Genomic DNA, 24,322 nt, shown 5'->3' with positions numbered 1-24,322 from the left:
CCTATCTCTTCCTCCACTCCTTTTTCTCACACAGTTCATCAACATGTTTTTGATAGATAGATAGATAGAAAAAATATCTATCTGAGAGACATACTAGTATAAACTCAGCACAGAGAAAGAATGATTCTTCTTCATCTGTGCCAGCAGCAGTGCCTTTCAGGGTAGACTCGATTACCTGTCCCATCAGACTCGTTCCTTCCCTGAAGTAAATGATTGTATTTTTTTTCTGTATTTAAGAAGGTGATGACATCATTTATTGTTCTTAAGGTTTAATGGAGCCTGTCAAGGACCCCCCCCCAGCCCCTTGGTTGTTTTTTTCCGCTGTAGCAGAGATCAGTAACAGCTCCAAGCTTCATGATGCTAAATCAGACCACACTAAGGGAAAGAAAAAGAAAAACTTACCACCAAATGAAGAAGCAGTTCAAGCTGGGTTGTTGGGGTTTTATTTTTTTTTTTGGGGGGGGGGGAGGAGATGGGAGGAGGAGGGGACAGAATTAACTTTGGAGAGAAAATAACAAATTTTAAGTCCTGGAGGTATTTCCTATATATTGAAAAGGCAGTTTGGAAAGGAAATTAGTAAAAACAAACAGAAGGTGCCAAGGTTTCTTTATCATACCTGGAGTAGGATATGCTAAATTCCACAAGCCTTTACCCTGGCGCCTGGTGCTGTGTTTTTTTAAAAATGGCACCCAGGCTCTATAAAATGATCTATTGGGACATCAAAGCCATGGCAACCCCATGTGGCACAGGATGTACTCAATTAATTATGTGATTTTTTAAATGACAGGAGTTAGGAAAAGTAAAACCAAAAAAATAAAATAAAATAAAAAAAGTAAAAAATAAAAGGGAGGGAGAGAGAGAGAGAGGTAAACTGAAAGGCCTTGTTGTCTGTCTGCCAAAGAGCAGTAGCAGATAAGGCCTGTAGTTACCGTGGAAACACAGGCTTGTAGGAGCCAGAATCCAATTTCAAAACCACAGAATCAACATAAACGTGTGCAAAAATAAAAAAGGTTTGTTTGGCAAGTAACAAGTAGAAGGCTACCAATGTATAAAACAGATGAACCAGGATGACCTTAGCCAACTTTAAGCCATAATAACGACAATGGCCCATGCAGATTTGGCATCCCCAAAATGAGCGCTAACAAGACACAGACCCCTTTGCCTACTGTTAACATGGAATTGCTACTGTTTTTGTTACATTAAATAAAATGGAAAATAAAATAAAAAAGCAACATTAGGGGCTTGGTTTTAACCCCCCTAAGAGATTATGAAATTTAGGGCTAAGGCTTTTCATTTCATATCTAGCTCATGCCATTGTGTTACTGCCTACTAATGACTAAAGGTGACATCCATTATAAGAATGGTCATACGCTTCCTTTGGTTCTTCTCCATCATCTGCAGACATAGTGGGCCAGATCTTTAGCTGCTCTCAATCAGTGTAGCTCCCCTGAAACTAATGTAGTTTTGTTAGTTGACACCAGTTCAGGATCTGACCTGATAGCTTAATGGCAGCCTAAGAAACCTATTTCTAAATGACCTGGTTTTGAGTATTTAACTCTTAATGAAAAAGGATGGCTACAGTGTTATGAATTTATGGTCCCCAACAGTACCACCTTACAACAGGCTCTATTATTCTAGTATACTGCAGCAGTTATTATAAATAGATATTTTTATAAGTGAAATTAGATCCTTGATATTAATTTAACACAGTTTTTAACATTTATTTGTGTCTAATTAGCCACAATATTTACTTTTCTTTTTTAAAAGGAACGAACACAACTGGATTCCAGCCAGGAAACTTAATCTCAGACCAAGATTTCAAATTCTATAAAAACTAGGCACACTTTGATACATCCTCAAACTGTCACACTGTCAACCTTTGCATCCAGAATGTTCTCCAAAAGCAGTGATACAGTGTATGGATCAGTACTATTTTGTTAAAACAGATGTCACCGGAATGACCCCAAGTCATCAGTCCTTTCTTATAGGTGGTCAAAATTACTCTGTGGTCTTTGTTGGGACCATTATTAAGTGTTCAGAGGACCTTGAAACAGACTTTGAGTCTATAGGCCTTTTGCTGATCACAGGCCTTGTGCATGAGTTAATTCCACGCCCTATGAGTAAGGTGTTCAGGATTTTACCCAATGTGCGGTCTTGGTCTGGAAATGGGATAGACATACTAAGATATTGGTAGCCTTCCATGGATGGAATTTTCAGTGACTTTTGCTTGACTGCCTTAAAAAAGCAGGTTTTGTATAATCTACCATAAATCCCAGAGAATTCTGCAAACACTAGTTAATTTCTGCTGCAGATACTTTAGGGGGAGCACAAGCCATTGGTTTTGGTGGGACAAAAACGTTCTTTATATATTGCAACCCTTCTGTCAGGTGCCAATAGTAACAAAAAGGGCCAGGTTCAGTGTGTTCTAGGGGGTTCTTTCCTAAAATAAATCATAACATGGTTCAAGTGCTCATCCAGAGTTGTGCATCTATTTCTCTCTGCTGCCCACACACATACATACAACCATTGAGGAGTCCAAGGGAAAAGAACAAACAAAGGGAACAAACAAAAGATACATGATAAGCACACGCACACACACACACACATATATATATGGGAGACAGTGTTTCCTAGTGGGCAGAGTACTCAGGAAACCTGGGACCTGTTTCCAGCTTGGCCACTGACCTGCTGGGTGACCTTATGGAAGTCACTTCACCTCTTGGTACTTCAGGTTCTTCATCTGTAAAATAGAGAGACTGATACTGTCTTTCTTTGTAAAGTACTTTGACATCTGCTGATAAAAAAACACTCTATAAGAGCTAAGTATTATTATGATATTTACACATAATAAAATGAGCAAAACCCAATCAGTGTATCAGGAGTTTGGCCCACTCCACAATTCTAAGTATTAACTGTCCCACTTACTGAGGTTCAGACCCATTAGTCATAAAACAACCGCCACTCGCCTAAACCCCCACTCACTCTCAGGTCTCATTAGACTCTCTTACTCACAGGCTCTCTCCCACCTGACTGCTCCAATCCAGACATGTCCGCAACACTATGTTCTTTCTGATGTGAAGCTACATCGTCCAGTTCTGGGGGCTTACCCTGATGTGAAGCTACATCGTCCAGTTCAGGGGGCTTACCCTGGCGGGCCACATGCCGAAGGTTGCCAATCCCTGACTTATATTAACATTTTGTGACATGGACACAGGGCTAGGTACCACAGCTTGTGGCTTAAAACCTGAATTTAAACCAAGACTTTCAGAGGTGAAGAGCTACTACCCTGGCTCCTAGCTCACCTTGTCCTAAAATCTGCTATTTTCAAACCAAGTCCTCAAGCGTTTGTCAATGTTTACGCCATCCTTATTCAGGCAAAAGCCTCATTAACTGAAGTTAAGTGTTTGACTCTCCTTAAAATCAAACTTTTGCCTTGATTGGGGTTAAGTTAAGAGTTTGGGATTTGGCCATTCATTTGCAGAGTGCATGGAAAACCTGAATATTACTTGTTTGGGTTTTTTTTAAATAACAGTGCAAGGGTGTTTGATTAAGTAAGTTGTTAAATAGTTTATAAATCAAAGCCAACTTATGGTATGTTGCATACACAGCTTGGGTGCGGTTGTGTGAAATGTGTTTGTATAGCACAAAAGATGTTTAAATTCATTCAATGATTAAACAGCAAGACATGATGGCTGTGCAGAAACTTCCCAATTCTGTCTCCTGATCAGAGGCTTTTTCAGGCTAGGGGTTTGGTAATCCTTTTGCATTTTTCAATTTATTCTGAATCCGATTCATTTTTGGTTTTTTGCTAATCTTTTCTTAGTTCTAACAGGATCTTCAGGAGAGCTTCCTAACAGCCACTTCACACATTGCCATTCATAACTTTGTTAAGAGTGCCATTATAAAACCCGTAGGGCTTTAAATTACTCCAACAAGTTAAGAAGAGAGGAGGAAGGAAAAGTGGAAAGTGGGGCAGTGGGAAGGAAGTATCTGTCTTCACAATTCACATGTCTCTGGTTCTTCTGCCTCATTGGTTCTTAACACCAACAGACTTGCAAGCCCTTACTTCTCCATTCCCCTGCTTTTGGAAGCTGTGGTTCATGCATTGCACAGAGATTTGGCTTTGATGGATTTTCTGCTCTTTTGAGTACTCCTGGGTATCAGGAATGAGATTCCATGTTGCAGGTATGTAGGACCACGCTAGTACCTCCACTGACCTTGTCTTTGTGAGGAAAAAAAACACATGGTTAAAGAAAAAAAAATAAGGAAGGTGGAGAAAAAAGAACAAATGCAAGAACATCCCTGGTTGTTACAAAATTAATCTGCACCATTGGCTGAAACACAGTCTGCAGCTTGTTAGTAAGTTTAATATAAAAGCATTTTCTGTTTCACTGGGCAAGGTTAATAAGAGGTGACTACATGGGGCTCCCATGTCTTGTAGATGGGGACTGTGTGCATGGTGAGTTTCAACATTGTGTGAGCTGAGAAGAAGGCCACTGGAGCTTAATTCTCCAGAATAAAAGAAGGGGCACGTTTCCCGCTCCTATTTTCAACGGAATCACTCTGTCAGCTAAACCTAGACTTGTGAGAACCCCAGTCAACTCTTATATAGCAATTTAAATCTACTGACTTGTGTTTTATAATGTTTTTTAAAAAGCACATTCAATAGTGATGCCACACAAATCCTGCCACTGTTACATAGTTGTGACACCTGGTGATGTCACAAACCATATATTGTGATATCAGCATGGGATGAGAAAGCTGGTTGCTTAAAAAGGGGAAGACCTCTCTTTACACAAAAGCCTTGGTAATTAGGAATTATAGGTAAGGAGAGGAGTACTTGTGGCACCTTAGAGACTAACCAATTTATTTGAGCATAAGCTTTTGTGAGCTACAGCTCACTTCATCAACAAAAACCAACCTACTTGAAATATACATAGGAGTTTGAGAAATATATTTCAAAGTTCTTTAAAGGTTCTTTAAATGTATTTGGAGATATTGTTTTATGTAATGTCTCTTTCTTTTTTAAGTACTTTACCAGTCTATCCCTGGCAGTTCAGTAGTTGTCAGCAACAGCGCTGTGTTTAAAATGATAGATATATTACAATGGAACTATAAATTTGTATAGACTTACAATCTGCTTCCTTTTCTTATGTTGATAACGGGAAATGGAAATTTACAATTGAATCAGTGTCATTAGTCTTTGGACTTGATGCTTGAAACACGCATGGTGATCAGTCCCATTGACCAATAGTGCAAAAAAAACGTTAGTTGGAAATAGCACATGGGATGGGTTTATGGTGAACAAATACCAGTTCAGATTTAGCGGAGCTCCCATTTTGTAAGGTCTGTGCTCAGGATGTTGTAAGGGAGTTACATTTATCTCTTTCTCACCTGCCCCAGTTTCAAAGGTGCTTTCATTTCCCAATGTCCCATTGGCAATAGCAGGGAAGAGCACCTTGAAAGAGCCACAGCACACCACATCCTTCGAATGCTCTTTTTTGTTGGTAGGTCAATAGCCCAACGAAGCTGTAACCAAAGATGGGTGACACCTGTCCTTGTTACAATAACTCACATATAGCCATGATAAGAACCTTAGAAACATCAGTAATTTCACAGGAGCACTCTAAGTCTATGCAAGTGGAAAGAAAGGAAATACAAAGAGATGTAACCAAGGATTCATTAAATACATAAACTTTAAAAAAATATATACATAGTGGGAGATATTTAAAGGCAAAGAGGAGAGTTAGACATCCAACACTCATTAACATTCAAAGAGAGCTGTGCACTTAACTAACCTTTACTAATTGTAGTACAATTTGGATGGGGTAGCATTGTAAAAACTTAAAATGATAGCCCATGCACCAAAGAGCTTTCTCAGCTGTCTCTTTGCATCTTTGAAAATTTCTCTCTTAGAGGCTAGAGTGTCAGGAAGAAACTTCCCTTATCACAGAATCATAGAATATCAGGGTTGGAAGGGACCTCAGGAGGTCATCTAGTCCAACCCCCTGGTCAAAGCAGGACCAATCCCCAACTAAATCATCCCAGCCAGGGCTTTGTCAAGCCTGACCTTAAAAATATATGGATAGAGCATTCCATAATTGTTCTATACAGAGTTTCTTGCACATTCTTCTGAAGCTCCCAGTGCTACCCTCTGCCACAGAAAGAATATTAGGCTACCTGGAGCACTGGTTTGATGCAGAAGGGCTGAGTCACAAACTATTTTGATGCATCTCCACCAGCCCTGCACCACAGAAGGTGCAGACTGGTGTTCTCTGAAATATCCTGAAGTAGATGATTGAGACAGTCAGTTAAGTCTGCTTGGTATCAAGGGATCAGTGCAAAGCAGACTTAATAGGCTGGTGACACTGACCAATGATTTTTACCAACAGTCAGACGTTTTTAAAATAATGTTAAAATATTTCATAGCTTGATATGAGACACTAAAGATAGTCTCCATCCCCAAATAGTGACATTATTAGATACATCAGTATTTTTTGAGCTGCCTCTTCCATTCTTTCTCTATACCAAATAATAATAAAATAAATAATAATAATAATTAATAATATAAATCATTTGGAAATAGAATAACAGAGCTTCCATAAATCATAGCATTGAGAACCTGAACAGTTTTTGAAAAGAAAATGAAATAGCCTGTTTTACGATTTATTCTCTTTTTGCTATGCTTGCGAGGTATGACTTATTTTTCCACTGAAATGTATCTGGCCACCAAGCACAAGGAAGAAAAATGCTCACAAGCCCACATCTCTGAGCACTGTTGACCTGCAATGAGTTTAAGGTATTGCCTTTTTATATTTGATATATATACACAAACATTTTGCAGAGTCATCTGAGGTCTTTTTCTTGGGCTGTACCAGTAAATTGTGGAGTCTTACCTTCAATACAGGGAGTTGGCTTGGAGATGTAATCTGATTTTGGACAGTGAATGGCTGGGTTACTTTAGTGTATGTGTGTGTGTGTATTTTCTTTCCACCGTATCACACAATGCCAGCACTCAAGGTAAGAAACAGTGGGTGAAACAGGGTCTGTTTCTTGCGGGGCTGATTAAACAAGACAAAATCAATTAGCATCTGAGACCTCACAGGTTTCTGCAGGCAAATTGTTCCAATTAGCCAGCACCAGAGAGCAAATTAGGAGCTAATTAAAAGGAGCAGCTGTGATTTCACTGACACAGTCCTGCCACTGTTGCTGTCACATGTGCTGCATGTTAGACTGATTAAACAGGGAGCTTTGCCGTGTATTTTCCCTGTAACAATAAACTTCTATGTTAATAAAAGAGGAAATACACATTTTTTTGTGTTAATCCAACAGTTGAGGACAAATGTTTCTTAAATGCGATATATGAGGTGTGTGCTGCAGCTTTAACTAGAGGAGTTACTATTGTGATGAACACATACACATACACAAATCAATTACATTAATTTCAACAGGAAATTAAGAAAAAATGCTATGGATATTTGTGAATGCAACATGCACTTTCATTACAAAATGTTCATCAGAAAAAAAAGAGGAGAAGAAGAAGAAGGGGCCGGGGGGGGGAACTATTAATCCCTGTTTCACTTGAAACAAATAAACAGTTTCATTGAGCTAATCATCAGTATAAACACAGATATTCACACAAAACACATACTTTGATTAAAGACCCTATACCAGTACACTGTAAGTGCAAAGACCTTAAGTCTCTTTGCAAATATGAATTAATGAAACCTCACACAGCCTTGCTTTACAGATGGGCAAAGTGAGGCACAGACTAGTTATCTGACGCAGCATCACACAAAAAGCGACTGAGTTCACTCCCCAATCCGATGCTTATTGGGCAGCCCAGCTTCCCTGACACTAATGAAAGGAAAGCTTATACTGCGTGCAGTTGACCATTCAAGCGGAAGCCCACATGCCCCCATGTGATTTTCCTCTCTGAGGGCTGTACACTGTCACCATTAGTTTTGCCTAGTGTATTGTCTTTTCCTTTATTATTGCTAAACCTGTTTGGGATTCTATATCTGTTGTACCTTAATTCTTAGGGCAGTGGCTGATCCCAAGGTGTTTAGTGCTTTGGGCATGGGCTAGTTTCTTAAGGTTTGGACCTGGCCATTGGTGGGAGCACTGTGCCAAGAAGGAGAAGCAGGCTTCTGATCACTGAAAGGCAGAGCCATTTTGGGATTGTAGAGAGAAGCAAGTCCACCCTTCCTGACTTTCACCCCAGTACAGATCCTCCTCCTTCCTTGGCCTGTGCTCCCAGCATGACCTACCTTCATGTGCGGCCAGGTCCCAACCCCTCTGTAGTGGAAAGGGAAGTTGCATCAGGAGCTAATAGCAAGAAGGAGCTGATACAGAATTAGCATTTGGCATTGTGTGGGAAGGCTGGTGGAGAGCCATGAAGCTTTCTACCAGTCTGTGAGAGGATGGTGTGGTACTCATTGCAGGAGACAGAGAGATGTGAGGACTTGTTGTTCTATGGGCATTGGGAGGGAAGAAGCAGGAGCTGGGCTGAAGGTAAGGCTCCAGTTTGGGGGAGAAGGAGAAGAGGTGTGGATTACAGACATGTACGCTCACCGCCAGGACCTCGGTAAGGAGTATAGATGTCTACTGCACTCATCCTTAGCACTCAAAGGGTTAACAGCCTCCTTAATTAAACGGAATGTGTCAGCTTGGCTGGTACCACCGAAAACAACAACCCAAAAAGCCCATTTTCACCTCACCAGCCGCTAGTCTGCAATCAAATCTGCTCAGTCATGCCGGGGGACAGATGAAGGAAAGGAAACCAGCCCGTTCCAGCCCTAATAATTCTGATGACTCATCTCCTGAATCAACAGAGGCCTTTGCGACAGCCGTGACGGGGTCGTGCTGCTTTTTTGAGGGAGGGTAAACACTGCTGGTAAACATGTTTCCCTCTGTCCCCTAAACATTCACCTCTTGCAAATAACGTGAGTCAGAGATCCCACCCAATAGCAGGTCACTGCCTGCCGTCTAGCTCAGACGTTCCTTTGACACAAGCTTTATACCACCCGACATCAATTCTCCCTGGACGAAGGCTCCTCTGGAAAACTGACAGGGTTTATTTATTTTTACAGAGGTACACATGCACGTATATATCTGTATAAGAAAGACTTTTTTTTTTTTTAGGAGTGAGGAGAGGCGTCTCGCCAAATAAACGATGCTAAGCGGCGCGTTCCATTTTAGGTGTTGACAGTGTATAATAAATCCCGACCCTACCTAACATTTACAGGAACATTATAAAATGAGTGAAACGGCGTGAGCTGGTTCCCTGGGCAACCAGACAAACACAATAAACAAGCGGCAGAGGCAAGAGTAAGTTACACCATACTCCCTGGGCCTGAAATATATCACTTTACATTAGACTTCTGCTGTTGCTGCTCCTAAATGCTCTTTGTTTTATTATTACTCAAAAATGATGGGGATTTTTAATGCAGATGGGTATGAAATCGAAAAGTTCCTTTGGTGTCTTGCCTTTATGGGCCTTTTCCTATATGTTAGAGGTGGTGTGAAATAATAATAATAATTAATAATGACTAATAAACTGATACAAACTCTATTCCCCCAAGCCAGAATAATATTTTTTAATATTGTGTCTAGAACTCTGAAGTTCCTCTTTGGCAGGAAGAAACTAGTTGTTTTTTCCCCTCAAAATAAAGGAAGATTAATCATAAAACTTGAGATGTGTCTGAACCAACACTCCAACTGAATTTAGATTTGAATCTGAGCTTTGTGGCAGGTCCCCAGTCTTTGACCAAACCAAACCCCTGAGTTTGACAAGCACCTGTTTTACAGAACAAGTTTGGATTCAGATTAGAACTTTGGATCTTGGGCCCACCTCTAAATATTTATTGCATTGTACGCTGGAGCCTTCTCCGTTCACTGATTGTACCTACACTGTGTGCTAGAGATCTTTCTGTTTACAGATTGGGAAGTCATGTATTCTGGGCAGGAGTGGGATAAGGAATCTGGACGTAGTCTATGCCGCCAGATCATCAAGAAGCAGGGAGGGCTTCTAAGAGGTGGGAAGATGGAGTGTTCCAGGGGAGGTAAGAGCAAGAAATTGTGGAAGGACCACACATAAGAAGATATCCTTAGAAAATTTCAGAGAAACCTCTAAGCCTTTACAAGTCCATTCACCATTGATTCCTCCATTGTTACTTCACTGCTGATGGATGAAATAGGATTTATTTGCTGCAGTCTCTCACCCCCCCGACCCCCACATTCCTTCAAAGTTTTCCTAGCATTTATTTTTAATCAAGCACTTTTTGTGGTTTGTTCTTATTTTGGTTTATGTATTTATTAGTTTAGTAGAGGCAAACCCAGTGTGAGCCCTCTTGGGCTGAAGATGAAGCTCAGCCTGTGACAAAGGCACTGGAATGGCTACATTTGGTTATTCCACCTATGCAGAAACTGTATGAGCCCAAGAGGAACCTAAAGAGGACAGGAGGCAGGAAGTCATAGACTTACTGTCCTAATACCAGAAAGGCGTGAAAATAAAATATTTCATTCAATCCACTTAATTCCACTTCTGTTAAACAGCAGCTCTAGTGCGAGGAGGAAAATGGTGACCAGAGGGAAACTGTTTTGGAAAGTAAAGTAAATAACTAAAAACCCAGAACATTCATGCAAAACAGCTACAATGCATGGGTCCCCTCTTCATTTGTTGTCCAGGTTCTCCCCCCCTCCTTTCTTCTCACCCTGCTTATTCCGCTCACCTGCTTTTCCCATCACTAGCTTTTTTGCAGGGTTATGAAGTTTGGAAACCTTACATCAGAGTGACTTACAAATGAGGGTGGGGTAAGTCACATGCTTCTGGCTCCCTTACCATATGTAGCTGCAATCTTTCCAGCCTGCTGAAATTTACAGAGACAGGCCTGGCAGCCCTGCCAAGTAACAAGTTACCGGCCTGTGAGCTCCAGGGCGGATGGCTATTAAATGGGAGCTCATCCACTCTCCACGGTATGAAAGCAGAGAAGAGAGCCTGGAAACGCCTCTGTGTGAAGACAGGATAAGAGTGGAGGATTTTTTATGACAGAAACACCACCCCGTTGATGACTAATTAGATTGAGCGGGCTCCAGATGGCCAGCTTCTTTAATGATGCCAATTAGGGATCCAAATATTTGTGTGCAGTGCCCTTTTCCTAGAAAGATGGAGCAGCAATGGAGGCCTCACATTTCTGCTTCAGACTCAGGTCAGCCTTGCGATCCCTGGAACCTGACTGTGTAACCGCAAATGTGAAGGAGGAAACCGGGAGGGATTCAGCAAGGATTGAGATATTTAAATCCCCCTTCTGACTCCAAGCTTTATCCCAAGCCAAATTATTTTTCAAGATCTGAAAAACTCTGGTTGATCAGATTCCCACCCCCATCTTTTTATTTTTATTTTTGCAGCAGCCTTGGTTCTCCCAGGTTTGGGCCATGATCAGAAACAGAAGAACCATAATACTGTGAGAAAGGATGCCCTACTCCTAACTTGACCAGAAGCAGTGAGTACTGAGAAGCTCAGAAGGTTTCCATCCTTGTTTTGCAGACCCAAGAGGTTTCCTTAGTATATGTGAGCAACTGATTTTTGGGCACTTGTCCAAACTGAATTAAATCTTCTGAGGTTCTCCAATCCCAAAAGCCCATCTAGCTCATTCGCATAGCCTCTATTACCATAGCATATGAGCACCTCACAACTGTTAATGTATTTATCTTCCCCAAACCCCTTTGAAGTGTTATCTCCATTTTACAGCTAGGGAACTGAAGCAAACAGAGGCTAACTGAATTGCCCAAGGCCACACAGGCAGTGCATAGAAGAGTAGGGAATTGAACACAGGTTTCCTTAGCCCCAGGCTAGCACCCTAACCACCAGGCAAGGCTTCCTCTTGCTCCGTCCTGTGATATACTTCAGGACAAATGGGCAGGAACACTTAACTCCACTCCTGTCATGGGCCAAATTTTACAGCCCTTACACACATTGAGAAGCACTTACTCATGAAAAGCAATCACACTCATTTGACTTTAATGGGACTGCTTGTATCCGTAGTTACTAGACCTGGCTAGAAAACAACAATTCTGTTTCACGACAACTTTCAAGGTTTCAAAATATATTTTTGAACAAAAATAAAATCTTTTGATGTTTTTTGCAAAATGGAATTGTGTCAAAACATCTGTTTTCAGCTCCAAAAGATCAGGCTTTTGATCTTTCTACCTCTTTCTCTCTCTCATACACCCTGGACTCGAGAAACTGTCCCATCAAAACTTCAGTGCAAATTGACACATTTTCCCACACCATTCTGGTTTTGATTAAACAACTTTTCTTAAAAAAAAGAATGTTGAGAAATTTACCCCCGGTCCAAATCTGGCCTGTTCAAAGAATCAAGATGGAGAGCCCTCTTCTCCTGAAGGCGGCAGGTGAGGAATGCTGGTGGGTTCCAAAATGTACATTTCCAAATAGACATTGACATGTCTGAGTGCTTTGGACTAAATTAACCACAGATATTATGAGGTTTGTGTTGTGTCTGAGTGTAACAATAGCAAAAGAACCCTATATGAGAATTCCCGGACACATAAGACTAATATAGCCCATATATGTTTCATGAAATGCACTGCGCACAGTCACTCAGCTCTTATTATTAAAAATGTCGGGCATGGGAGAATGCATCTGAAACATAGCATCAAACGCAGAGGAAATGTCACAAAAACTAGCTGAACTAATGCTTTATTTTGTGTACATTATGTATATTTTATTAAAAGGATCATAAACATAGTATGTAGAAGACAGTTTTTCTCCGTCTATTGACTAACACACTCACCCACCCCTTCCCTCATCAGGAAGAGCCACACGCAATGCAACACAGCCCTGGCAGACAACACAGTGTCATCACAGCTATCTTGCTGTGATAATCAGGGAATGAAGGATTTGTTGGGGTAAAGCATCTGGGTTATTTTCCTTCATGAGGGGCAGTGACAGACCACAGAGAACTCAACACACCAAGAAAGCAAATACAGAAGGTGAGCTTTGGGAGCTACTGACAACTGAAAATGCCCATTTGTTTGAAAAACGCATGCCTGTAAGGCTATCAGAGGCATATATTGCAGTTTTCAAGATGTTACCAGCAGAGCAGCAGGAAATAGCTGTGGCAATGTACTTATTTCCCAAATTCCTTCAAAACAAAATGAAAAGAACTAGTGAGAGAGAGAGAGTTTGCGACTTAGGCAAGGAAAGGGAGATGTATGCCCAGTTTGATCTGAATGCAGGAGCATTTGCTTGCATTTAGGTTCAAGAAAATAATAATAGTGATCAGCATTTCTCCGCTGGGTTTTGGTGAGTTTGTGAAAAGCCGGCGTCTAGCAAATGGACATCCTGAAACTCCAAAAGGAAATGTCTGAATAGTTTGGATTTCTGGCAGGACAGAGTCTGGTGGATATTTACAGAGAGCAGCTCACCACTGAGAGAGCAAAGAAATCTGCAGCAAGCTGCCCCAGTGAGGTGTGTGATGGGATGAGGAATGGTGAGAGGACATTTAAGGGCATGATAAGTCTCTTGGGGCTCTCTGATGTATTTTGGGGATGAGCAGCGGCAAATGAGAACAAAATTTAAGACAACAGTATGGAAGTGACAGTCTAAAAACCCAGAGATTGAGCTCCCTTTGTTGTTATTTGTGGAGCTCTAGCAGGCTGGATAGGATTTCACTTGTGGTTTCTATTCTCTCCATCGTCTCTCAAAAATGTGACAAATTCAATGAGCTTTTCAACCACCGGCCAGGTCCAGCACTTGCAAAACCATCCCACCCTCCCTCAGTCACACAGTCCCTTCTCCAAAGAGGCCCATTTTAATGACAGACCTCCTGATCTAAAGTGTTATGGAATTATTCTGACCTTCCTTCCCCCTCAGGCTCAGCTGAGTGTGCATGAAGCACTTCAGCTGTGATCCAGTTGGACTTCAAAGGCTAGCGTCCCTGCGGACGGTTCAGCCGAGATCCCATTACTCTCATGACAAGCACCTGAGATTTGCAGGTTGTCTATTTCCATTGTTTGAGTTCATTTAGTGCTCTTGTAGACGTAGTGGAATCGTGCTGTCAATAATGCAATATAGTGCTAATCGATTCAGTCTGGCAATGCCCCTCACACCTGACCTTCATCATACCAATCCATGCTGTCCCAGTCCTCATCCCTCATTGCAGTTTTCCTGATGCTCTTCAAATCCCACACATCTATGTTAATACACCTCATAGCTAAAGAGAAGCACTCCTGAAATCCTCATCTTGTCAACCTTTCCAATGCAGTTTAATCCTCATCTGTAACAACTCCTGTGATCCTAGTCCTGGGGCCCTGTACCGCTATGCTGATGCATCTCAATAACAACTTGCAACACTCCCGTGCTATTTTAGTAATGTGCTGTCTGCCTCAAGGTTCTGTCTCAATGAAAGTGGGAAGCATGCGCACCTCTGGGAATTTCAAGAGATGAGAGAGGAGGAAAAGAAGCAACTAGTAGCACAGAAGATACGGGCCTTTAATTTCGGATGATTATCTGTAACAATAATAAACCATGTAGAGTATATCTCTATACCTTCAATGGGTACTTCCGACCCTTAATCTGGACACCTGGTTTTAGCACACTAGCTCTGTTTTAGATTCGAGAGGCAGCCTACTTTGAACTAGAAAATAAGGGTGGGAATTCCACTGAATTCCAATACAAACTGTGACAGACAGGTTGTCTTAGACAAGTCACATACACTCTCTGGCCTAGTTCTGGTTGCTTTGCATTGCTCTGGTGCGGCAAAGCAGCTGGAAAGCTGACTTAACATGCTACTCAGGAATTCACCTTGCACAAAGTGGAATCAAGGGGTGGCCTCCAGCCAGAAAGACACAGTAGGGGTTGAAATCCTGCATTAAAACTCAAGTGTTGACATTGCTATATTAAAGGGAGGAGGTACCTTCTGTCCATCTGTGATTTTCCAGATGGAAGTCAAAGGCCCTCTGGGGACAAATCCTTGTGCCCTGGCTGAGGTTCCTTGACTGAGCAGAACAAACTTAATACCTAGGGCTACCCATAAGCTATTTGCTGAGTGCATATTTGTTGTCCACATAATGACTGCACTACCAGGATGCGCTCTAATTCATCATTATGTATACAATCCTTGGGTAATAAAAGGCAGGGCATAAACTCCAATTCTATCCCTATTTCTGGAGCCCCTTTATAGGGCCAGGCCAGCTAATTGGGCCATTTCCTTCAGCACCCTGCTGGCATCTTCTCCATACTGCTTTGAGAGCTCTTTGACCAGGCTTACTTTCTGGAAGTTCTCTTTCAGATTAACATCTAGCCGTACTTGGTCCAAATACTCTGGGTTTGCAGCTTTCACTGTCTCCTCCAGCTGACTTTGACGCTGAAGCACAGAACAGACCATTTCCTGGAGCTTCATTTCCATAGCAATGACACCATTCGTGGCATGATTCAGCTCCCCTACCTGCCGTTGGGCCGGCTCCAATTTTTCAGGCATTTCTTTTTCTTCTGCAACGAGTGAAAACCTATAGCCCTCCATGTGCACCTGTACATTGCAGGCACCTAAAAGACAAAACAATGTATATCTTGGGATTTAGCTCGTTCTGGTTTTGGTCCAAGAAAGATGTCTAAATGCTTTTGTCACTAGAAACCTAAACACTTGGCACCACTGAGCTATTCACAGTGACTGACTGTGAAAGGAATGACATAAAATTAGGTTCTTTCCAACTTCCTTATCTGTGGTTGAGTTTTGTGTGTGCGTGTGTTGTACAATAGAGCCATTTCCCAGTAGTAAGTCAAGCTCCTCCATGCCACTTGCTTATACACACGTGGACCAATTCATCCTTAGTACAAACACACTGATATTCCCTCTAGGGAAGTCGTTGGAGTTACACCAGAGTAAATTTGACCCTTAATCCTCTGTCTTTTACCTGCCATTCTTTCAATGCAAACCATCAGGTGTTGGGTGAGTCTTTATAAAAAGTGTATTGAAAATCTGGTCTAATCTTCCATGAGATGCATCATTGTTCTTCTTATTACTGGTGTCACAAACACATGGTGCTTCTAGTTCCATATGGGATTTGTTTAGCTCCTTGTTTAGATTGTTTTTCTTTTTTGCTGCAGTGGCTCAGAAGGTTAACATTACATAGGAAGGTTTGGATTTACTGCCAAGTGAAGAGTTACTGCACTAGAAAGCCAAATCTAAAGAGGGGAGGAGAACTTGAGACAGATTTGTTAGGTCACTGAACCTGGCTGGGAAATTTTTTATTCCTCTACAATGCAGAACCAACCTAGAAGCATGGTAGGTGGGAAAGGGTGTCTAAAACTCTTCGCATCTTGATTGCACATTGCGACAGAAAACCAGGAAGTGGCCTTACAAGAATTAGCAAATCAATCATATGCTTTTGTTAAATAACTGGGAAGTGCAAAACAGGGCTTGTTCTGTTGTCTAAGGATTGCCATGCCACAGGGGAGACCTGGATTCAGTCCCACTCCTGGACTTCATGAGGACAGCAGAAACAAGAAACAGTGTAAATACAACTCCACCCACAAGTGGGGTGACTCCTATCCTGGAACAGTGACCCCCTTCACCCCCTGATCATCTGAAACCTTGTGAAAGGATGAATCAAACTAGGTGCAGTGTTCTTATTTTATGCAAAGCAGTTCCCTACGTTCCCTCCAGCCCCCAAGAAACATAGCCCTCCTGAATGGTGTGAAACATGTTGTTTGGGGGAAAGTGAAAGTAATCCATGGTCTGACACACAGCTTTGGAGGACTAATCTTTATTAATACACTTGTTAATCTCTGCTGCTCTCCTGTAAAATGCATACTCTTCATTGCTAACCTTCCTAGTAGCCACGGGGACTAGACAGATTCTCTACAGAGCCCAGCCAATGCTGTGCCCACATCAACTTGCAGGGGGGCACAGTTAGTTCAGTCTGAGCATTTGGTGATCACTGTTTTACCATTGGCTTCAGTTCACCCTTAGCCCTTGTCTGCTTACCGGGCTCCTGCTGTATATTCTCTATGCAGGCTGCAAGACTATCAGTGGGAGCACAGCCAGAGACTTCTTTCAGCCTTTGGATGGCTTTCTTCATGGCCCAGTGATCCCCATGCTGCTTGTTGAAAGTTTCAGCGATATCTGAAAACACCGTGTCAATCTCGAGCACATTTACCAGTTTCATGGTGAGGGTCCCTTCCTTACTGAACACATCTGTGAAGATTAAAGACCCACAGGAACTGGAGTGTTAGAAAAAAATAAATCAAATGGGAAACGAAAAAAGACTTGCATGAAATATATGGAAGACTCTGGGCTACCGGCCATGCTCAATTACAAACTGGTAGTAATATTTAGCAGTCCTCTTGGTACCACTGGCTGGAGCCAGATATCTGTCTATCTACTTTGGTGCTTATCGGGCCCCAGTTACCATAATTATCTGCTCACTTCATGATCTTTAATGCATTTATCCTCGCAAAACCCCTCTGCAGCAGTGAAGTGCTATTACCCCATTCTGCAAATAGGAACTGATGCACAGAGACAATAAGGGTAAGATTTTCAAATGTGCTTAAGCGATCTAGGAACATAAGACCAATTTTCAGAGTGACTTAAGTGCCTAAGTCACTTTTTAAAAATGGGACACTAAGACGTCTTTGAAAACTTTACCCTAAGTGACTTGCCCAAGGTCACTCAAGGAGTAGGATAGAGAACTGAACTGAGATATCCTGAGTACTACACTAACTACTGCACCATCCTTTTCCTTCTATCCTCTACTTAGAGTTTTGACCAGTAGATCCCATTTTAGGGTAGGAAGGCTGGATAGGGCATTGGACTGAAACTTTGGAGACCTAAGCTCCATTTCCATCTTAGCCACAGACACCCTGTGAGACCTTGTGCAAATGACAAACTGAGAGATGGTCGGAAATAAATAGATGGAATTCAATAATGACATATGCAAAGTACTACACTTAGGAAGGAATAACCAACCACACAAATACAAAATGGAAAATGACTGGCTGGGAAGGAGCACTGTAGAACAAGGATCTGGGATCCTTGGATAATGGATCACAAACTTAAGTATGAGTCAACAGTGTAATACTGTTGTAAAAAAGTGAACAACATTCTGAGATGTATTAGCACTGGCAGGAGTGAGGTAAACAAGACATAAGAAATAATTCTTCCACTCAATTAACTACTGATAAGGCCTCCATTGGAGTATTGTGACCAGTTTGGGGCACCACATTTTGGGAAAGAGGTGGACAAATTAGAGAAAGGTCTAGAAAACATGACCTAGGAAGAAACTTTGTTATCATGTTGCCCCCATCCCAGTCTTCTCTTCTGCAAACTAAACTAACCCAATTTTTTCAGTCTTCAAGTATATAAAAGGTTGTTATAAAGAGGAGGGCGATAAATTGTTCTCCTTCTGCACTGAGGACAGGACAAGAAGTAATGGACTTAAATGCAGCAAGGATGGTTTACGTTGGACATTAGGAAAAACCTCCTGTAGGGGTAGTTAAGCACTGGAACAAATGACTTAGGGAGGTTGTGGAATCTGTCACTGGAGGTTTTTAAGAACAAGTTAGACAAACACCTGTCAGGGATGATCTAGTTAATACTTAGTCCTGGCTCACTGGAGGGGATTGGACTAGATGATCTCTCGAGGTCCCTTCCAGTCCTACATTCCATGATTCTATGATTTAATCTACTCTATGCCTCACTTTCCCATTCCTCACCTTACAGGGGTGTTGGGAGGATAAAATCCTTCAATGCTCAAATCTTCTCCACTAAGCAAATTTTTCTTATTCTTAGCCTACGAGTTCCGTTGAACATTATATTGCAAAGAATTTCAACTCTACTTAGAGCATTTGGCTGTCCAGTTCCCAATAACTTTAACGGGAATTTGAGAACCAAATTCCTTAGGCGATTTGAAAAAACAGTTGCACCAAAATAAGTACTAGACTCCTAATTAAAAGTTGAGGTATCTAACTGGAAATCAGACCAGTGGTTCCATGACAACACACTTAGACCATAGTTTGTTTTACAAACCTGCAGAAAATCTAATTGCATCTCCCGAGCAATGGAACACATGATCCATTTGCTAGTAATATTTCTAACAAATGTCACAGAAACTTTTTTTTTAAAGAAGGAAAACTCTAGTCAGATTTTATTCTCCAAAAGTAGGCTTCAGTATGCTTCCTTGCTGCCAGATTAATGCTGAGAGTGGTTTTCAAAAAGTGTCTTAGTTCTATTAAATAAAAGAGAAAGAAAACACTTTTTTTCAACAAAAAGGAAAATTAAGAGTGCAAGTAATCCATCTGTAACAAAACAGAAGGTCAGAGTCTGCTCTCTGAGATGTCAGGGAAAACCCAGAATTACTCCACTGAACTCAATGGAGTTACTCCAGAGTCAACTGAAAGCAGAATATGGCCATTTATCTAGTTCCAGGTAGATCTTTTATTTACTTATTCAGTCTGTCTGAAACAAATACCTGTTTGGAGGCTTTGTTGAATACTGTAGAAAAGTGATTTGAGAGACTGTGAAACCTGTGATAAATGCCAAGCTCATAGCTTACTATACAGCTGTCAGTTATCCCAGTTCCAGGTAAAATATTAGGGCTGTTTTTTGACAGAAAATGGAGATTTCAATAAGTCCAAAAGAATCATGATAAGTTTCTGCTTTCTGAAAAAAATTTGAGCTTTCGTCAAAAAACCAAATGACCAAAAACCTGAAACACTTTGATTTTTAGCTGAAGACCTAGCTGATGCTGATAGAATTGTCCCAATTTGCCACTTGTGTTCCCTTCCTAAATTACTATAATGTCTATCACCATAGTCTCTAACCCCTTTAAATATTCCATTGAACATATTGCAAATTAAAGAGAGTTTTTAGCCCTGGTGTCTTGGGAAAAATCCATCTTTGTCAATTACATTCTATTCTACCTCCTTCAATTATCCTCCAGTTTCAACTAAATTTGGTATTCTTCACTTCCTGTCCTAAACTGCTGCATTCCACCCCACATGTGGCTCCACTTCAGTAGCACTGCAGTGAATTCCTATTCATGTTTGGTAGTTTAGTTTTTTGGGGGATAAAAAGTGTTATATAAATGTGAGAACATTCCCATTTGATATGCTCTTTTATAACCACATGCTTACAAACTCGGGGGCCGGGGAGGGGGGCAGTCTGCTTTATTATTTTGTTTGTTTCTCTTGATTGCCCAAAATGGGAGCCTGAGAATATGTGAGTGCGTGCATATATGTACACACATATATATGCTTTCAGCAATGAAACGTTTTTGGGTGAATACCAGAACTTACTAATTATCACTCCAACCACCATCTAGAAAGAGAAAAAATAAAACGTCCAAGGAAAATAGTTAAAAACTTACCACCGCCAATGTCTCGACAGGGTCGTTTTGGATACTGTGCAGTAAGAGCTTCCCTCTGTGAAAGAGAAGAAAAGTTATTATGTCTAATGCAAGGGTTTCAAATTGAAGGGGAATGAGCTTTTCTTATGCTAAATCAATGCTGATATCTTCACCTAATACTATATGTATTCCCACTTGGAGGGGAATATTAAAGACTAGAGAAGAGGAAGACTCCCAGTGTACCGGATATTATTTACAAGTATAACTCTAAAAGATGGGAGGTTTTTTTCACTCAGATCACACAAGGTTCAAGGTGACCAACAAATGCTGAAGCTGTGATCCCCTTGACTTGTGTTGAACAGTGCCTCATTACACCAGGAGTAGTTCTGTTGAAGTCAGTGGGGACTAGTTATGGAATAAGGTATACTCATTGTTTAGTAAGTTCTGGCCCAAAGCAAGGACAATCCCACCCAAAGAAGACTGCTAAGAACCAGAAGAAAATTTGGAAGGGTTTTCCATTAAATAAGTCAGGTACAGTTGCCTCATTTTCTCTCTCTGAGAAGATCCTGAGCTGGTGTAAATTATGATGTAGCTTGGACAATTTACACCAACTGAGCCTCTGCCCCCATGTGTTTATTTGCAATCTAGTGCCATGAATACTTTTCCCAATCTTAGCTATTTTATAGCAAATTAGGTGTCTGAACTCTGAGACTTAATCAAAGTAGTTGCTCTTAGGCATTGTTTATGAGTGCTCTGAATTCTAATATCTATCTGTTGCTAGATAGAAAAGAATTTTCTCAGTTTTAGCATCCATTACATTTTCAGAATTACCACTAGAAGTTGACTATTATCAGTCTATTACACAGTTCATCATTCACTGTGCCAAACACGCCCTCTAACTCCCAACCCAGGCTTGGGACAAGATGCTGGAAAAACAATTTGCCAATGAGCTCACCGAATGTTTAAAAATATATAAACCAGAAACATAAGTGTAAGAGAACTTTGGGTAAGTCACTTCACCTTTATCTTGCCTCAATTTTTTCATGAATAAAATGAGGACACTATTTCATATCTACCTCAAAATAGGAATCATACGGCGTAAGTAATAATGTTTGCAATGCTTTTTGAAAAGTAGAGATGAGAACGGATGAAAAAACACAGTCAACAAAACATTTGTAACGTTTTGTTTTTATTGTTTCCTGTTTTTTTTTCACCACAATTCAAAATGTAGAGACAGTTGTTCCTCATAAGTTTGAAATTCAAAAAATTTCAGTCTGCTCTTCTTCAGACGAAAGAGCTATCTGATGAAAGTGTATTTGAGGGTAAAGCATGCTGATGATCATCAATGGCAATGATCACTTATGCTGGGTTGAAAAAGCTGCTAAGAATCTGCACCAATTTTGGTTTTGTGGGTATATTTTTATATGAACTAATCAAAAAAATAAGCAGCTATTAAGGAGTGTACAATTTGGGGCCTGTTATCCCTTGGCGAAAAAGATGCTATTTAAAAATGAAAAAAGTGAAGAAAAGTCAACAGTTAAAGAAGGGGGAGCTTTCATATTATTAATTATTACCATTATTAACGTATTAATTTGTTTGGCGGTAGGGCCCATGAGCCCTATTCATGGACCAGGATTCCCATTGTGTTAGGTTTTGTACAAACACACAACAAAAAGAGGGACCCAGCCCCAAAGAGCTTAGAAGCTCATACAAGCCTTTTCCAAAATAATGTACCAAACACAAATTATTTTGAGAAATGTGCTTAGCTGTAGTAATTTACTGTCTGCCCTCACTCTTATTTATGGTCAGACTGGCACCTTGCAATCTGCCCTGAGTAAAGGACAGCCCACAGTTAGGCTGCCCTGGGAGCAAAGCAGACACCAAATTGTCACTGCTTACTTTCACCCCATGCATGGACTCAGCTGTGCAGGCCAGCACCATGGGGTAGTGGACCCAAAGCTCTGCCCATGCCCAGACCCTGGTCACTTGTGTAGAAGGAGGGAGTGACAGTTCCCCAGGGTCTGCTTCCCACGGCTGTGGTCTGCAATGAGACTAGCCTGTGGAGGACAGTAATGGGGCATCATACGTCACCTTAAATCCCTGCAAAGACACATACACCAGCTCAGAATTAGACCCTTCATTTGCATATATGGGATTTCTGGGAAAGTACACCTACAATTCCCTCTCTCTCACATTCTCTGTACGGTGGAATCTGTTCAGCAACCATGCCCTGCCCACATAAGACCATCTTTGCCCAGCATTCTAGGGCAAGAAAGGGGTTATCAGTTTCCAATATTATTAGTCTGCTTGATCCCCCCCACCCCTCACCACACTGGGCACATTAATAACCCTTTCCCCCCCTTCCTCCTTCCTATCCCTGCTCTCCCAAGAGCTCTGTCCTGCAAGGGTGACCAGATGTCCCGATTTTATAGGGACAGTCCCGATTTTTGGGTCTTTTTCTTATATAGGCTTCTATTACCCTCTACCCCCTGTCACATATTTTTCACACTTTCTGTCTGGTCACCCTATGTCCTGCAGGCATTTTTGCACACAACAGGGTAGCTGCTCTCTTACCTCTCCTGGAGTAGCTGAGAGGCAGTGGCAACAGCAGAAGAAGGACATGCTTATTTTAAAAAAAGAAAGAATGAGGCTGAAGTTCACTAGCGGGCAGTGGGCCCTTTAACCAGCCTGCATGGACCACTTACTGTACTGGAAAACAACAAAGCAAGAGCAACCCAAGCGAAGTCAGTGTTAATGGCATTGCAGACACAGGGAATTTCGGAGAGAAACCCCTGTCCTGCCTAGAGATTCCCTGCCAAGGTTTCTTTCTTTCTGCATTTTTTTCTCTTCAGTACAGTAATGGCCTCTGACAACTCAGGCTTGTTCACTCTGCAAACAAACTGTGCATTGTCAAACAATTACTGTGCATCTGAAGAATTTACTTCCACCCAGCAATCGCTCCCAGAACATACCATTTTTCCCTCTGGGTGGGGGAATGACTGAAAAATGGCATATACCAAGACACAAGAGGCCAGCCGTTGAGGTTACTTAGAGACTAAGGGCTAGGGTACTACCTTGATGCACGTTGAGTACCACCTCATTCCAAGAGGAGTCCCACTGATGAATATGGGACTATTTCCACAGTGAAGTATTGTATAGCGTGAGTAAAGGTGGCAAATTCTGGCCTTATGATAGAGAGAGATTATTGTAATAAATACGTGGTCACCTAGTATCTTCAAAATTTTCATTATGCTGCACATCATGTCCACACTGAACTTCGTGGTCGCACCAGAGAGAAAACTCTCACCAAAAGTTCTGAAAGCAAAAGTCCAAAGTGCTGGAAATAAAGGGGAATCTCAGTTGGCTTTGAGCAATATAGAGTACATGACAAAGAGTTCTGATTCTGCCCTGTAGAGGGGAGTGCTGCACATCAGTCAATTCATTACCTACTCCTCTTAGACAGGTTTCAGAGTAACAGCCGTGTTAGTCTGTATTCGCAAAAAGAAAAGGAGTACTTGTGGCACCTTAGAGACTAACCAATTTATTTGAGCATGAGCTTTCGTGAGCTACAGCTCACTTCATCGGATGCATGCCGTGGAAACTGCAGCAGACTTTATTTATACACAGAGAATATGAAAAAATACCTCCTCCCACCCCACTGTCCTGCTGGTAATAGCTTATCTATTATCTTAGACAAAACTTATCCTTGAGCATCTGAGGTTCAGGGATCTCATTTCTGGGACAGTAGCGTAACAGCTCTGAGGCATGTCTGCCAGACTGAATTTGTCAGTAGAATTTTACAGTCACAGCAGGGATAGATCTCAGCCTACCTTAAAAACAAGCAAACAAAAAGGCACTTGCCTCTTGAGTTTAAGGAGAATCTCCATTAGCAGTTAGAGGGCCTAGGAAACACAGTTGAGCAGTTCGGTTTCTATCCAGTAAAGAAGAATGGCAC

The 24,322-nt window shown here is 41.4% G+C and overlaps 1 protein-coding gene across 2 annotated transcripts; it reads right to left on the bottom strand.

Moving 5' to 3' along the window:
* Positions 1-350: 350 nt before the first annotated feature.
* Positions 351-23,154, bottom strand: LOC311530106 (uncharacterized protein). 2 transcript variants are annotated; one of them, XM_084646487.1, is made up of 6 exons: positions 22,942-23,154; positions 20,389-20,443; positions 17,010-17,219; positions 15,294-15,568; positions 2,686-2,740; positions 351-375 (listed from the first exon to the last, which is right to left on the bottom strand). In XM_084646487.1, exons 1-5 carry the CDS (start codon positions 22,987-22,989, stop codon positions 2,708-2,710), a joined length of 621 nt encoding a protein of 206 aa, XP_084502613.1. In that variant the 5' UTR covers positions 22,990-23,154; the 3' UTR covers positions 351-375; positions 2,686-2,707. The 2 variants fall into 2 exon arrangements, with proteins under 2 accessions (XP_084502613.1, XP_084502612.1); XM_084646486.1 differs by lacking the exons at positions 351-375; positions 2,686-2,740 and having other exon boundaries at positions 12,766-15,568.
* Positions 23,155-24,322: the final 1,168 nt, after the last annotated feature.

The sequence above is a fragment of the Lepidochelys olivacea genome (genome assembly GCF_965140295.1).
Source record: "Lepidochelys olivacea isolate rLepOli2 genome assembly, chromosome: 14".
Classification (NCBI taxonomy): domain Eukaryota; kingdom Metazoa; phylum Chordata; order Testudines; family Cheloniidae; genus Lepidochelys; species Lepidochelys olivacea.
Note: the sequence above shows the minus strand (reverse complement) of the source record. Positions and strands in the feature narration are given on the sequence as shown.

Bases quoted from the DNA above. Each gene is read 5' to 3' on its own strand.
- LOC311530106 (XM_084646486.1), bottom strand. From the start codon at position 22,989: ATGTCCTTCTTCTGCTGTTGCCACTGCCTCTCAGCTACTCCAGGAGAG. The intron at 20,444-22,941 runs GTAAGAGAGCAG...TCTCTTTCACAG, and splicing joins TCTCAGCTACTCCAGGAGAG to AGGGAAGCTCTTACTGCACA. The intron at 17,220-20,388 runs GTAAGTTTTTAA...TAATCTTCACAG, and splicing joins CTGTCGAGACATTGGCGGTG to ATGTGTTCAGTAAGGAAGGG.